The sequence below is a fragment of the Heterodontus francisci genome, chromosome 4 (genome assembly GCF_036365525.1).
Source record: "Heterodontus francisci isolate sHetFra1 chromosome 4, sHetFra1.hap1, whole genome shotgun sequence".
Lineage (NCBI taxonomy): Eukaryota > Metazoa > Chordata > Chondrichthyes > Heterodontiformes > Heterodontidae > Heterodontus > Heterodontus francisci.
The window spans coordinates 175,798,230-175,815,676 of record NC_090374.1 but is presented as its reverse complement, the minus strand read 5'-3'; the positions used below and the strand labels follow the sequence as shown (position 1 = coordinate 175,815,676).

General features: G+C 44.4%; 1 protein-coding gene across 2 annotated transcripts in view; it reads left to right on the top strand.

Moving 5' to 3' along the window:
• tbc1d2 (TBC1 domain family, member 2) overlaps positions 1 to 17,447 on the top strand; it is a 78,047-nt gene that overhangs the window by 32,992 nt on the left and 27,608 nt on the right. Inside the window, exons 3-5 of one of the 2 annotated variants that reach the window (XM_068030605.1) lie at positions 10,067 to 10,202; positions 11,910 to 12,049; positions 15,867 to 16,054. In XM_068030605.1, the coding sequence (XP_067886706.1) occupies positions 10,067 to 10,202; positions 11,910 to 12,049; positions 15,867 to 16,054 (464 nt within the window). The remainder of the gene's footprint in view (positions 1 to 10,066; positions 10,203 to 11,909; positions 12,050 to 15,866; positions 16,055 to 17,447) is intronic. The other variant, XM_068030606.1, reaches the window with a different exon arrangement.

Below are 17,447 nucleotides of genomic sequence, written 5' to 3'. Positions count from 1 at the left end.
GAGAATTGGATAAATACTTGGAAAGGAAAAATTTGCAGGGTGATGGTGGAAAGAGCAAGGGGTAGTGGGACTAATTGGATAGCTCTTTCAAAGAGCTGGCAGAGGCATGATGTACTGAATGGCCTCTTGCTGTGCTGTACCATTCTAATGATCCTATTTGATAGAGTGTAGCCTAAGTCCTCCACTGTCACAAAATTGTCAGACTGCTTGAGAAAGATTTGAGGGGAGATGAGGAAAAGCTTTTTCATCCAGAGGGTGGTGGGTGGCTGGAACTCACTGCCTGAAAGGATAGTTGAGGCAGAGACCCTCAACTCATTCAAAAAGAGTCTGGATATGCACCTCAAGTGCCGTAAGCTGCAGGGCTATGGACCAAATGTTGGAAGGTGGGATTAGAATAGGAGGATCATTTTTTGGCCAGCACAGACATGATGGGCCAAGTGGCCTCTTTCTGTTCCTTAAACTTTCTATGATTTTATGAGATCCCAAATGTGCTTTGCAATGAAGCACTTTTGAAGTCCAGTCACTATTGTAACATAGGAAATGCAATACAGCAATGAGATGATGACCAGATAATCTTTTTAATGGAATAATATCAGCAGGACACCTTACCCTGCTCTTCTTTGAACTAGTGCTATAGGATCTTTTACATCCACCTAAGAGGGCAGACAGGCCTTAGTTTAACGTCTCATCCGAGAGATGGCATATCCAACAGTGTAGCATTCCGTCTGTATTGCACTGGGAGTCAGACTTGAACCCACAACCTTCTGACTCACAGTGAGAGTGCTACCCACTGAGCCATAGCTGACGCCTCATTCTGCAGCTTGCTCCTTTGTGTGCTGAGAAGGTAGACATCAGAATTTTGGACAACATCTTGTGCACCCAAGAGCTTGTAGTCCAATGGCATGCACACCAGCAAGCACAACAACTCTGGTAGAAATGAGTCGTAGACGCTCACAAGTTCATCCACGAGGTTCTTAAGATGACTAAGGGAGCTGATAGGAAAAAAAGAGAGAAACGATTTCCTCTGGTGGGGGGAGTGCACAACAAGGGGGTGTAACCTTAAAATTAGAGCCAGGTGTTCAGGGATGATGTCAGGAAGCATTTCTTCACACAAAGAGTAGTGTTAATCTGGAACTCTCCCCCAAAAACTGATGATAGGGGTCAATTGAAAATTTCAAAACTGCGATTGATGGATTTTTGTTCAATAAGGATATTATGGGTTATGGAACCAACATGGGTAGATGGAGCTAAGATACAGATCAGCCATGATCTAATTGAATGAGAGAACAGGCTGTAGGGGCTGAATGGCTTCCTCATGTTCCTATGATATGAGTTGTATTGCCTTGCAGACGTGTCTTCTGGCTATCCCAGCCTTAAGTTTAACAAGTTTGTAGGTTGACGGAAAACATTGATTTTTTTTTAAAGAAATGCAGCTGGATTTATTTTTAAAAAAGGATGTTTGATTTGTTTTTTTTTTTTCAAAAATGGCCCTAAATTAAGCAATCAACTGAAAAAAAAAGTGGAACAATAACTGTCTAAAAATAAATCCGGTACTTTTGATCATCAGGAAAAAAGAGAAGTGGAACTGAAGTGCTGGATTGTAAATATTTTTTCCCAGTTTGGACACTTGCTGCATTTGTCAGTGTGTGTGGAATCTGTCCAATGTTACAATTGGTGTAATCTATATTCTCTTGTTACGTGTCTTGTATTTGAATATATTCATTCTTTTGTCAATTAAGCTGCATTACTTTTAATGCTTATAACTTGCATTTTTGTGTTTTTATGCTCAATATCTTCTTTGAGTCAGTGCCAGCCTAGCTGTGGCTCAGTGGGTAGCACTCTTGTCTTTGAGTCAGAAGGTTGTGGGTTCAAGTCCCATTCCAGATACCTGAGACCCCAAAAGCTAACTTGACACTCCCAGTGCTGTACTGAGAAAGTGCTGCTTTGTCAGAGGTGCTGTCTTTTGGGATGAGATGTTAAACCGAGACCCCGTCTGCCCCCTCAGGTGAATGCAAAAGAACCCACAGCCATTATCTTGAAGAAGAGTAAGGGAATTCACCCCAGTGTCCTGTGCCAACATATATGCCTCAACCAACATCAGTAAAAACAAATCAAGTGTGATCATTATTATATTGCTGCTTGTTGGATCTTGCTGTATGCAAAATGGCTTCTGTGTTTTCTACATTTACAACGATGACTACACTTCAAAAGTAGGCACGTGTGGAGCATAAACACTGGCATGGACCTGTTGGGCTGGATGGCCTGTTTCTCTGTTGTAAATAATATGCCATGCTTTATTGGCTGTAAAGTGCTTTGGGATGTACTGAGGTTGTGAAAGGTGCTATATAAATGTAAGTCATTACTTTTCTTTTACATAGTGGGTTTCAACCTACACACTGGAATGACTCCTATATGAGGGTATCCAAAACAATGTCTACAGTGACTCAAATAATAGTGTCCAAGTCAACACACCCATTATCCCTAAGTACCGTGTCAAGCATCTTCCATCTTCAGCTGCTTCATCAATGACCTTCCCTCCAACATAAGGTCAGAAGTGGGGATGTTCGCTGATGATTGCACAATGTTCAGCACCATTTGCAACTCCTCAGATACTGAAGCTGTCCATTCCCACCTGCAGCAAGACCTGGACAACATTCAGGCTTGGGCTGATGAGTGGCAAGTAACATTCGTGCCACACAAGTGCCAGGCAATGACCATCTCCAACAAGAGAGAATCTGACCATTTCCCTTGACATTTAACGGCATTACCATTGCTGAATTCCCCACCATCAACATCCTGGGGGCTACCATTAACTAGAAACTGAACAGGTGCAGCCATATAAATATTGTGGCTACAAGAGCAGGTCAGAGGCTGGGAATTCTGCAATGAGTAAGTCACCTCCTGATTCCCCGAAGTCTGTCCACCATCTACAAGGCAGAAGTCAGGAGTGTGATGGAATACTCTCCACTTTCCTGGATGGGTGCAGCTCCAACAACACTCGAGAAGCTCAACACCATCCAGGACAGAGCAGCCCACTTGATTGACACTCCATCAACCACCTTAAACATTCACTCCCTCCACAACTGACGCACAGTGGCGGCAATCTGTACCATCTACAAGATATATTGCCGCAATTCACCAAGACTCCTTTGGCAGCACCTTCCAAACCCGTGAAATCTTCCACCTGGAAGGACAAGGGCAGCAGACGCATGGGAACACCACAGCTCCAAGTCACACACCAACCTGACTTGGAGCTATATCGCTGTTCCTTCACTGTCACTGGGTCAAAATCCTGGAACTCCCTCCTTAACAGCACTGTGGGTGTACCGACACCACATGGACTGCAGTAGTTCAAGAAGGCAGCTCACCATCACCTTCTGCAAACATAAAAATTAGGAGCAGGAGTAGGCCTATTGGTCCCTCAAGTCTGCTCCACCATTTGATAAGATCATAACTGATCTGATTGCAGTCTCAACTCTACTTTCCTGTCTACCCGATATAATCTTTGACTCCCTTGTCAATCAAGAATCTATCTAACTCAGCCTTAAAAATATTCCATGACCCAGCCTCCACTGCTCTCTGGGGAAGAAAATTCCACAGACTAAAGACCCTCTGAGAGAAAAAGAAATCTCCTCTTCTCCGTCTTAAATGCCCTAATTTTAAAACTCTTCTAGTCCCTGCCATAAGGGGAAACATCCTCTCAGCATCCACCCTGTCAAATTCCCTCAGGATTTGATATGTTTCACTAAGATCACCTCTCATTCTTCCAAACTCCAATGGATATAGGCCCAACCTGACCAACCTTTGCTCATAATATAACTCCTTTATCCCAGGAATCAGTCGACTGAACCTTCTCCGAACTGCTTCCAATGCTATTATATCCTTCGTAAGTAAGGAGACCAAAACTGTATGCAGTACTCCAGATTTGGTCTCATCAATGCCCTGTACAACTGTAGCAAAACGTCCCTACTTTTATATTCTATTCCCCTTGCAATAAACAACAACATTCCATTTGCCTTCCTAATCACTTGCTGTACCTGCATGCTAACTTTTTGTGAATCATGCACCAGGACACCTAGATCCTTCTGTAGCACAGAGTTCTATAGTCTCTTTCCTTTTAAATAATATTCTGCTTTCCTATTCTTCCTGCCAAAGTGGACAAGTTCACATTTTCCCACATTATACTACATATGACAAATTTTTGCTCACTCACTCAACCGATCTATATCCTTTGCACACTCTTGGGGGAATTTTATGTTCTCTGCCGTGACACATTTGGTGGTGTGCGGGGTGATAGAATTAGGCGGGAGGTGTTTTTTTGGATTCCCGACTGTGGGAAATGTTAGAGGAATTAAGTTGGCGGCGGGTTTGTGGTGTTTCGGGGCTCCCCCAGCTTCACGTTAATTTGAAAACATGAATGCTAATTACCCTATGCATGGTTACAATTTAGCCCTACCTGCCAGATTAAGTGAACGGCGAACAATATTCCTGTGCCACCCGGTTCACAATTGTTTTACCATAGCGTGCAGCAGTCAGATTTATGCAGTTGAGTCTCAGGTCTGTGCTCTTCTCTCTTTAACTCATCCATTAAACTATCGCCAGCATTGGAATGAATGTTTGCTTCCAGGCCAACATTGCAATGGATGTTTGTCTTTAGGCTTGGTACCAGCAGGAGTGAATCTTCTCAGGAGATGGTGGCGAAGTCATGGGCACTGGCTACATGGAGGAGCAGGGGAGGATAGTTCAGGAGGGAAGGGTGGGGTTGATCGGATGCATGAAGGAGCAGGGGAGGGTGGAGTGGAGCGTCCAGGGTGTTGAATGGTTGCTGTTGATGCTGAAGATGCATGTTGTCTGCTGCAGGGGTGGTGGGTGGATTAGATCAGTACAGTGTGAAGATATTTGGCCAGGACCTAAAGGCATGCATGAGTTCTGTCAATGTTGGGGAGCTGTGGGGAAAATTGAGGGTACTGGCTAACAGAGGGACCGGTCGCAATCAATGGGGGCAAATGGATTCTGTAGGGGAAAAGGTCAAGACTAATGGGTGGTTATTCGACATTCATATAGAGGGGAAAAGGGCTCAGCAACAATGGTCAGTTTGATGTGAGGAGGTTCAAGGGTAAGAGTCGGCATGTCGATAGTAACTGGAGTAGGAACAGGAGAGATGGATGGCATGAGTACATTGATGATTACACTGTGTACGGTAACGGAGGGAATAATGGTTACAGAGGGAAGGGTAACGGTAACATTGGGTGGGTGAAGGGTGATGTGTTCAAGCTGAAAGGTTGGAAGGTGGAGAGACTTGCTGTGAATTCCACACGCACCATTTTCTCCAACGCTCATGGAACCATGTGGACACTCGAGGATTGCAAGGAGCGTGGGAGAAGGCAAACAATAGTGGGTGTGTCTTCTACCTGGCTGCAATTTGAAGGCAGATATAGGGGAGCTGTGCATTGCCTTGATGTTTCAGCTCACTAGCAACAGAGGGCTGAATTGCCACGCTCTGCTTGTTTATTGCTCTGAAAAGCCACAGCGACATGGGTCTCATATACCCAATTTGTCTAGTACCCGGGGAGAACAGCAAAGAGAGACTAAGGAGGGCTCTTTTCCCTCAACTCGTGATGCCTGAGTGCCAGAAACAGACAGAACAGGAAGGTGAGGATGCTCTGAATGATAATATTCAGGAACGTCCTTATTGAAAATGGGCACTGGCACATCATCGCATCCTCAGGACAAGGACAAATTACCTTCAAATGTCAGAGAGGCAATGCCAGAGGCACCTAACAATGTCATTTGAAATAGTCACAGAAATTTGTAGGATCCTGCAGCATGAACTGCAGCTGCTCAGCTTCGGTGGGAATCCTATGCCAGTTGCCCTCAAGGTGACTGCTGCACTCAATATTTTTGCTAGCAGGTCCTACCTGGGATTCACTGGCAACATGTGTGGCATCTCAGTCTGTGACCCACACGTGCATCAAAGAGGTGACCAATGCCCTTTTTCGATGTACCAATGATTTCATTTACTTACCTATAGACAAGGACAGCAAGGTCTGCAGCTTTCTGTGCCGTCGCTGGGTTCCCTAGAGTGCAAGGGGTAATTGACTGTACTCGTGGCCATTAGAGCTCCCTGGGACCAGCCTGCTGTCTTTGTCAATCACAAAGGCTTCGACTCTTTAAATGTGTAACTCGTTTGTGACCACAGGAGAAGAATCATGCATGGTTCCGCACGTTTTCCAGGAAGCTGTCATGACTCCTACATTTTGAGGAGCTCCGAGCTGCCAGTAGTTTTCAAGGAACGAGCTGAAGTGGACAGATGGATCCTGGGTAACGAGGGTTACCCACTTTGTATATGGTTTCACCAGTGCGTCATCCCCAAAGCACCGCTGAAGAGAGGTACAATGTCACTCACACATCCACCAGAGCCATCACCGAAAACACCATTTCCAAGCTGAAACTGCGATTCCATTACCTTGACCAGTCTGGAGGGGCTCTTCAGTCCGCGCTACAGAGGGTGTCACGAATAATCATTGTCTGCTGTGCCTTAGACAACCTTGCAATTAGACTCGGCAACATTCTGCAGGGGGAAGAACAGGAGGAACACCAGTCCTCCTCAGATGAGAATGACTATGAAGAGGAGGAGGACAACAGTAATAATGATTCCATCATCGATATGAGGGCCATGGAAAGACATGCAAGGGACATCAGGGAGAACCTCATTAATGTACGTTTCAGCCTACAATAAGCCACATCATCAAGGAACGTTTGGAGGAGAAACACCAATTCCCACAGAAATTCCCTTTTGCATATGGTCTTCCTCTCTGCAATCTTAACAAAGCGGTGCTGCACTTTCATGTGATTAGCATTTGAAATCATCCATGGGCTACGATGAATATGACTACACACCACTGCAAGCAGTGTTAAGTTATGACTGTAGAAAACAAAAGTAATGCACGACAGTAGTGGAAAATAATCATCTGCAGGAAAACAGCCATCATTGAAAACTAAAGGCTCAAATTCCAATGAGAAATATAAACTGGAAAATTTTTGAGATGCTTTGCAAATATCATTGCATTCCTGCCATAGGCCTCCAAAAAACATCTTTGTATTCATCTGTAACCAAGCAAAACATTACCAAGAGTAGATCAAATTTTAAATCATATAAAATGTATGAATAAAACTTTTCCATGCTCACCAACTTGTACAGCACACGTGCCACCTTCTTATTCAAAACACTTTCAATTTTCTTTTTCTCCCACTGCATCTAGGTGCTGCCTCAACATTAGCAGCTGAGGTGGAGGCAGTCTGCTCAGTGTGTCGCCCTCTTGCTGTGGTTGACCATGGCGGGCGTCCTCTGGAGGAACGGGGCCTTGATGGGCTCCATCCTACTGGGGGCCTGCAGCAATGGTGTCTGAGTATCCCACATGTGATCACCTGCTGGAGGTAAGGCGTTCAATGTCTGGGGAGGACAAGACGCCATTTACCCTGGGGGTATCCTGAGAGGAAGGCCCTGGGGCAGCTGGCATGCGCTCCTGCTCCACCTGGGTGCACGAAGGCATCTGCCTGTCTCCCTAAGGAGAAGGAGCACCTGGAGGGAGGTCCAGGTTCCTTTTCCCGCTCTCACTTAGACTCTGCTGCATGGAGTCCACGGCAACAGTGATGGAGTGCAGGTCACATCACATATGGCTCGAGTGCTCAACCAGACTCGCCATGGAGCTCGCCGAACTCTCAACTGAGGTAGCCATACACTCAAATGCCTGGGACATGGCAGACATCGTGGCTTGCATGGACTCCTCCATGGCACACGCAAAGTAACGCATGACCTCAGGCATCTCCGACTTATTTTCCACATGCCTTTTCAGCACATCCAGCAGACTCCTTGTAGCAACAATCAGAGAATCATCGTGAGCAGGGGCCTGGTCCCCAGCAGTCCTCCGATTGTCAGGGGACCCAGCTGGCACATGCTCCCTCAGCTGCTGGGATGTGTCTGTGTAGTGACCACCAGCTTGTGACCCGGATTCTAATCTTAAACCACCTGTGGACCATGTGCATGTGCCTGCGCTGGCAGAGGTAGAAGAAGAGGCAGGTGATGGTGCACCCTCTGGGGCATTGGCTTCTTCTTCCTCCCCAGAGGAGGATTCTTGGACCAGGTGGCGTTCTGCGACTCGAGTGCAGGCACCTGCAGTGGAGACACAAACAGAGGCGCTTTACGCATGTGCTTCACATGAGTTCACACAATTTCCTTCAGTTTCTACATATGGCTGCAAGAACAGAGATGCCACTTCATCCTTATGCCTTGTGGCTTCTGCCTCACCATCTCTGCTCGCCTTGCCTCCCTCCTCTCTCGTGATTTCAGAGGCCTGCTCCTCAGCTGTAGTCAGCAGCCTGATATCAGGGACCCCTCCTCCTGTCTTAGCGTGCTCACGCTGGTTGTGGGTGTGTTTTATTCTGCAATAGACAGTGCAGATTTAATGACAGGGCAAATGATGCATCACAACCATTGCGTACATGCTTCAACATCACTCATTCTGTGTTGGCTTTCACATGACACATCCAATTGGCATAAACAATGCCAATCTTCATCTTGGCGCCAAATCATTTAGTGAATGGCACCAAGGCTGTTCATGCATTCCTTGTCTACCCTCTGCCTTAAATACATGGAGCAAGGGAGAAAAACAATGGAGCTGCTTCGACAGGACCACTTACCCTCACCGATCTGAGCAAGTCATTGATGCATTTGCGGCACTGCACCCATGTTCTACAAGTGACCCCACGGTTCAAGACCTGTTCTGCAATCTCTATCCAGGACACTGTAGTCAGGCGGGAGGGTCTTCACACTCCACCTGCAGGGAAGAGAACCTCCTACCTTTCCCTGACTGCCTGGAGCAGAACCTGCAGGGAGGCATCACTGAACAGTGAGGCGGGATGCTACTTGCTGGCTGACATTTGATTCACTTTGGCTGTAGGGATAAAAAATGATGTGAAGTTGGTGGTGTTACACAAAATAAGGGAGGCAAAAACATTTTGATTTAATTAAAAGCTTCAACTTAAGTTATTCTGAAGATACCTAAATGAAAGGAAGGCTGCTGATCCTTGAGGCTGCAAGCACAGAATATTTTATATCTGTGACCGTCATGGTGCTTGGGTTGGTGACGGCGGGTTCCACCAATGAAACGTTGTCCCCGACACATGATCCCACGTGTCTCCCGTGCTCATTGCCACATGTCTCATTTACACACAAAATCGCATGCGAAACGAGAATTGCGGCAGAAGCGGTACTTAGGACTACTTTCAGTCCCGCTGTTGGGAATACCGTGGCAATCATAAAATTCCACCCACTATGCGCTCTTCATAACCTACTCTCCTACCTATCTTTGTGACATCAGCAAATTTAGCACCAATACATTCTGTCCCTTCAGCCAAATCATTTATATAAATTGCCAATAATTGAGGCCCCAGCACTGATTCCTGTGGCACTCCACTAGTTACAGCTTGCCAACCTGAAAATGCCCTGTTTATCCCTAATCTCTGCTTCCTGTTAGCTAACCAATCCTCGATCCATGCTAAGATGTCGTCCCCTACACCATGAGCTGTTATTTTTTGTAGTAACCTTTGATGTGGCACCTTATCAAATGCCTTTTGGAAATCCAAGTACACCACATCATACAGGTTCCCCTTTATCCACCTTGCTTGTTACTTCCTCAAAGACCTCCTTCCTCAAGGGCAATTAGGGATGGACAGTAAATGCTGGTGTTGTCAGCGATGCTCACATTCCAAGAATGAACAAAAAAAAACATTTTTCCTCTTGTGTGGATTTGGAAATGTTGATGGGCCGTGGCCTGTACATTGATTTTTAAGGAGATTATACATTCATTGCTTGTAACTGTAAAATTCCTGCCTTCCGCCTTTGTGTGATTTGGGTTACAGAGTAGTGCGGGAATCTTTGCTTGAAAAATAACAGCAGAAAGGCAAGTTTCACTGAGCACAAGTTGAGAAATATCAGCACTGATAACAGGCGGGCCACTTTCACGCATTTCTTAATGAGGGGAAAAAACGTTCTCATTTTCCTCAGAGGAAATGGATGGGTTCTTGGATCCAGTGAAGACACCTACTGGCCTCGTCGGAGAGGAAGCAGCTTCTCTACCGGCCCCACTGCAGCCAACCACCCTGCACAACATCTCTCTCAAGCATCTGGGAACAGAAATCCAGTAAGTATTTGACGTCACAATACTTTTCATGGGGAGATGAGAAGAATTATTTTTAACACAGCAAGTTATGATATGGAATGCACTGCCTGAAAGGGATTCAATCGTAACTTTCAAAAGGGAGTTGGATAGACACTTGAAAAGGAAAATGTTGCAGGGCTATGGGGACAGAGCAATTCTGGAGTGGGACTAATTGAATAGGTCTTTCAAAGAGCCGGAACAGGCACAATGGGCCAAATGGCCTCCTTCTGTGCTGTATGATTCCAATCAATCCATCTGCTAGTTTACAGCCTAAGCCAGTTTGGTATTTATTCTACCATGTTCCAACGTCAAGTGATATTTCCAGAAATGGCCTCCTCTGTGCTATATAATTGTCATTTGGTATATATTTAATTGACTCCCACTGGGGATCTTATTATTCAAAGGGGCACTGTCCTCCTGAAAAACGTTTATCAACCTCCCAACACTACCCTGCCCCTCCCCCATCACCCCACAGCCCCTTGCAAGCACTGACCTATGTTTCCAATGTTTGCAGTAGCTCTCCACTTCATTACTTAAGTAGGTCCAGGCATCAGCAAATACTGGCAGCTATTCAGCTGTATGAGGTAGATTACAGATCAGCGAGTTGATCCCGCTTTCGCAGGATGTGGGCGTTTTTGGCATTTGTTCATTGCCCTTGAGAAGATGGTGGTGAGCTGCTGCCTTGACGACAATTGAGTAGCTTGCTAGGCCATTTCAAAGGGCAGTTCAGAGTCCAAACACATTGCTGTGGGTCTGGAGTCACGTGTAGGCCAGACCAGGTAAGGACAGCAGATTTCCTTCCCTAAAGGGCGTTTGTGAACCAGATGGGATTTTACCACAGTCTGGTGATTACTTAATTTAACTGAATTCAAATTCCCCAATTGCTGTTATTCCAGGCCTCTGAATTACAAGTCCTGTAACATAACCACTATGCTACTGTTCCCTAAGGTGTGCACACATGAATGGTCCAGAAGGTGTTACTGGATTAAGGGTCTGCAGGAAATTTGATGCTTTATATTTTCCCACCCCTCCACGACCCAAGGGCATTGTGGGTCCATTACAGCCATAAATAAATCCAATAGGGAATTCAGGAGAAACCTCTTTACCCAGAGAGTGTTGAGAATGTGGAACTCACTACCACAGTGAGTGGATGAAGCGAATAGCATTGATGCATTTCAGGGGAAGCTAGATAAACCCAAGAGGGAGAAAGGAATAGAAGGATATGTTGATAGGGTGAGATGCAGTAGGGTGGGAGGAGGCTTGTGTGAAGCATAAACCAGTTGGGCCAAATCGCCTGTTTCTGCGCTGTAATACTATGATTACAGTTTTTTTTTAATGCTTGATACCAATCTAAAGTTGAAAGTCCCCAAGTAATTTTAGTGGCAATATAATAGTGCAGTGCAGGGAACTCAAACTTGGAAATGTTTTAAAGCATTTAAACTTCTGCAGTGTTGTCACAAAGGCAGCTTACAATGAGCATGCAGATCACAAATGGGCAAGTCACTTAACACGCATTTTGTTTTAACACTGCATCTGTGATGGATTCAATTCATGCTGTGTTTTTAATTCCTCATGTTTATTAGATAATGGTTAGGTGCACTACCCTTCACTCACTGAAAGTTCATTTACAAGAATCACCACTCACTTGGGGTTTCATTTTTTTGTTGTTTCCTCTGCACCCTCAAACAGAAATTTTGGTTCTAAAACCGTGTTTCAGTTCTACGTAAACAAACCATTGAGGGAAAATAGGACGTGTTTTGAGGAAACCAACCAAGGAACTAATGAAACTGATGAAAATGTATCCCAGGCCAAAGGAGCAGATGTATCAGGTAGGGCCACACACACGCACAGAACGGGAACACTTGCAGACAAAAATTGAAAATTAATCCATTTATATTTCCAAAAGTGGCTGTGCTGGAACATGCCTCATCCCAGACAATTGCAGCCATTTGTGACTCATTGATTTACTTTATCTTTTATTTGCTTTTTTAACTGGTTCAGCATGAGCTGCAGATAGGATGTAACATGCCTTTTGGAAGGAATTTACCTGGAAAGCATATGAGTAAAATGTCACTTTTCTGTTTTTTTATATATTTATGTTGCCAAAAAGCACTTTACCCGGAAGCAGTTCTGCACAGTGTTAAGGCAGTGGAAATTCATTGAACCTTAGGGTTGAGAATAGTCATTTGTTTGAGAGTCACTGTCGCAAGACCACTGAGGTATTGAGGACAAGTCTGGCACTAGGATCAGGCTTTTGGCAGAAGCACTGGACTCTGTGGGGCCAAGATCTTCTGATGGACCTTCCACTGATTCTTCCTTCCAGAACCTGTGATTACTGGTAGTTTGCACGTTGAATTACTTGCCTTTATTCTCTAGGCTATGACAGTTCTTTTTTTTTGATAGTTTATCAAGCGCCGTAAAATCACTAGTGCATTTTTGTGGAAAGTTCCTGTACAGCTTTTTTTCCCCCTCTAAAATCATAGAAACATACAGCGCAGAAGGAGGCCATTCAGCCCATTGTGACTGTGCCAGTTGTTTGAGAGAGCTATCCAATTAGTCTCGCTCTCCTGCCCTCTCCCCGTTGTCCTGCAAATTTTTTCCTCTTCAAATATCCAATTCTGTTTTGAGAGTTATTATTGAACCTGCTTCCACTGCCCTTTCAGGCAGCACATTTGAGTTCTTCATAATAAACTGCATAAATAGCTACTCATTATTTCCCCTTTGTTTCTTCTGCCAATTGCCTCAAACTTGTATCCCCTGATTACCGATCCTTCTGCCAGTGAAAACAGTTTTTCATTTACTCTATCAAAATCCTTCATAATTCTGAACACCTTTATTAAATCTCCCCTTAATCTTCTCTGCTGTAAGGAGAACAAACCCAGCTTTAATCTCCAAATAATTTAGGTCCTTCAACTCTGCTATAAATATAAATACCTTCTAGTTAAGTATTTGGGTCAAATGTATAGCTGAGGTTCCTGAAGTTGTGGAATCCAGTCTATTTATACTGTCAGGTAAACGCACCAACATTGCAACTTAGCAAAAGGTCACTGCACGTGCAGAGAAATTAATCTTTGATTATCCTAAGATTGTGGTACATGTCTCTATTTCCTAGTGGGTGTAGGAAAGAGTTGTAGAAAATTCCCACAGCAAGGAATATTGGCTGTTTGACCGATTGAGTCATTTAGCTTGCTGGCAAACAGGAGATATTGTAGCCTCTCATCTCCTGCAAAACATTCTCTTGCTGTAGGCTGAAACCTAGGAATCCAAGATCATCCTAATCGAGATAGGAGACTGTTGGGTTCCATCTTGATATCGTAGAGCTGCTGGTGAAGTTGCGGCTTCCTTGGGTGGCAGGGTTGTAAGATAAATGCAGCACAAGCTAGCGTTCCGCTATTGTTGGTGGCAGTCTCGCCTCTGCGTCATACTGTCGTGGGTTTGATTCCCACACCAGATGCAGTAGTGAGGGAGTGCTGTATTATCAGATGTGCCATCTTGTGGATTTGACGTTAAACTAAGCCCCCGTCTGCCCCCTCAGGTGGACATAAGAGATCCCACAGCACTATTTTGAAGAAGAGGAGCAGGGGAGTTCTCCTTGTTGTCTTGGCAAATATTTATCCACTTCTTCCAATATTATTAAAAAGTAACTGCTTTAGTGTGTTTGAGGGAATGATCTCCAGATGCTATGTTCACTAAGGAATAGCATTCCTCATAGGACATAAATCACTATTCCGACATCTTCATTTGATTTTACACCTCATCTGAAAGACAGCACCTCCTCAATATTACACTAGGAGCATCAGCCTAAATTTTTGTGCTCGAGTTTCTGGAATGGGACTCAAACCCATCACGTCCTGACTAGGAGGTGAGCACACTACCCAACAGAGCCACGGCTGACAACACTACTGTTGGGGGCCCACCAAAGGTAATTCAATTGAGCTGACCCTGGAAAATGTAGCGGGGTCAGCTGCGAGTGAATTGGGCAGAAATCGCACTATTCATACTTTTGTTCAGTCCTTGTGCTGTGTGATATCATTAACAAACAGGTTTATTCACTTGTATGGAGTTCCCTCTAGTTAAAATATTGGAGAAAGGATTAATCTGTTTTCTTTAAACGAGTTAACGATCTTCATTTAAATGTATTTCTTCTATCTGCAATACAAAGAAGTGGAGGTGTTCACCACTGATACTGTGCAATGTGGTAACCATACATGTTTCTTTAGTCTTTCCTCATGATTAATTTCTCGAATACCAGCTCGCTACGTAACTGTGCCAAAACAAATCAAAGTGTTCTACCCCATGGCTGGAAAGAGAAGCAGCGGATTAGCTCTGAGCAAACAAGGGATTAAGCTTCGCTGTGAAAGATTGGTTTGTCACATTCAGGCAGCTTTCAGATGGTTTCTGAAATATTTGGGAAAACTTTCAAGCAAAAAATAAACTCCATGAGCAACTCACATTTGAAAACAGATCTTTGGACTCTACCCCATTAAGTTAGTAAATGGTGGCTCTCCCTCTATATTTCTGTTTCAAGTGGAACTCCAGAAAAAACATGCCCGTTATCAAAGATTACTTGATTGTAAAATAAAATCTCAACAGTGTTTCTATTGAATATAGATTTTTTTTTTTAGCTCCTTTTACCATGTTGGAGATGCCCATTTTGTAAGATTAAGCACAAATGTATCGTTCGCCATGCCAGCATTGCTCATTTTTAAACTGGTAGGAAAAGAAAAGAAGAACTTGCGTTTATACATCACCTTTCACAATCTCAGGATGTCCTGAAGTGCTTGACAACCAATGAAATACTTATGAAGTGTAATGTAGGAGACGTGGCAGCCAATTTGTGCACAGCAAGCTCCCATAACAGCAATGTGACAATGACCAGACAATCTGTTATAGGTGTTGGTTGAGAGAATGAATGTTGGCCAGGACACCTGGTGGGAACTCCCCTGATCTTGGAATAGTGCTGTGGGATTTTTTACATCCACCCAAGAGGCTATATGGGGGTTTAAAATCTCATCCGTAAGATGGGGCCTCCAACACTGCAGCATTCCCTCAGCACACCACTGGCAGGGTCAGTCTACATTTTGTTTTTAAGTTCCTGGAGTGGGACTTGAACCCACAATCTTCTGATCCAGAGGCCAGAGTATTTGCTCCTTCAGCCTTGAGAGACTGGTCTAAAGTATGACAGACCCTTTGCTTGACAGTGTAGGGACTGGGACCTAGCCATGAGGAAAATAAATTTTCCGCGATGAGTTATGATCTGGAATGCGCTGCTTGAAAGGGCGGTGGAAGCAGATTCTATAATAACTTTCAGAAGGGAATTGGAAAAATTTGCAGGGCTATGGGCAAGGTAGCTCTTTCAAAGAGCCAGCGTAAGCATGATGGGCTGAATAACCTCCTTCTGTGCTGTATCATTCTATGAATATTGGGCACCTGCTATAAAATAATGGGTAAAAATACCTGATTTTCTTCTGAAATAGAGTTCAACCCAGTGAGGACAGTTTTAAATTTAGTTGCCACCCTAGGCTAAGGATTAGAATTCTCTAATTTCATCAAACAGACATTGGAACTGTCATCTAACTGAGTTAGGATGTGGTATAAATGTATTTTGATAAAAAGCTAATGCAGTGTGTAATGTGCCTTTTTTAGTTAAGGAAGAGCAGAAGACTCCATTTCAAAAGTGTTCGCAGAGCAGTTTGAAATCGCTGACCAATCGACTGAATAGCAATCCACTGTCTCCGGAGAAGTTGACTGTGAAGGACGGGATTGCCCCAGACAAGGCCACCAGGGCACATGATGATATCTTGAGTCTCACCAATGAGCTTAATGCACAGAGGGTAAGGCAACCTACTCATGTTATCTCATAATGGGACCATTTTGAACAAAGTTACTAAAATCTCAGCAAAAAATGTCTGACTTGTATTTCTAAAGGGTTATGGAATTGGAGAATAGTGCAGCACAGAAGGAAGCCATTCGGACCAGTGAGTCTGTGCTGGCTCCTTTTGAGCAATCTAGTTAGTTCCACTCCCCTGCACTTTCCCCATATCCCTGCAATTTCTTCTTTCAATTATTCATATTCCCTTTGGGTGGCTTTCCAGGTCTTTTAAAGGCATTGAAAGAAAGAACTTGCCTTTATTTGGCACCCCAGGGCATTCAAAAGCGTTTTACTGACAATTTTTTAAGTGCAGTCGCTGTTGTAATGTAGGAAATGCTGCAGCCAATTTGTCAAAGCTCCCACAAACAGCAATGGGACAATGACCTGATCATTTGCTTTAGTGATTGTTGTTTGAGGGATAGATATTGGTCCCAGGATACTGAGGAGAATACTTCTGCTCTTCTCGAAATAGTGGCTGTGGGATCTTTTACTTTCACCTGACTGGGCAGACTGGGCCTTGGTTTGACATCTCATCTGAAAGACGATACCTCTGAGGTGAATCACTCCCTCGGTACTGCACGGTGAACGTCAGCCTACGTATTGTGCTCTGGTCTGTAGAGTGGGACTTAAACCATAACCTTCTGACTCAGGAGAGAGTGCTGCCACTGAGCCACACAGCAGATGTCAACCACATAGTGCGGAACTGGAATCAGTTGTAGGCCAGACAGGATAGGTGCGACAGGTTCCCTTCCTGAACCAGTTGGGTTCTTGCAAATATCCAGAAACACTCCTGATTATTTTTCTGGTGGCAACCAACCAATTGCTGGACTTATTTAGTTTCTCATGGTAGGATTTGAGCTGATGCTACTCTCATCCCATAATCACCTTTATAAAGCTCTGGTTAGGCCCCAACTAGAGTATTGTGTCCAGTTCTGGTCACTACACTATAGGAAGGATGTGAGGGTCCTTGAGAGGGAACAGAGGCGATTTACCAGAATGGTTCCAGGACAGAGGATTTAGTTATGAGGTTACGTTGGAAAAGTTGGGTATGTTCTCCTTAGAACAAAGGAGATTGAAGGGGAATTTAATAGAAATGTGCAAGATTATGACGAGCTTAGATAAGTTGGACAAGGAAAAACTGTTCATTAACAAATAGTACAAGGACTAGGGGACACAGATTGAAAGGTTTGGGCAAAATATGCAGGGGGAATATGAGGAAGCACTTTTTTAAGTAGCGGGTGATAATGACCTGGAACTCTCCCACAAGGGTGGTGGAAGCGGAGACGATCAATGACTTCAAGAGGAAGTTGAATGGCCACCTGAGAGAAATAGACTTGCAGGGCTAAGGGGATCGA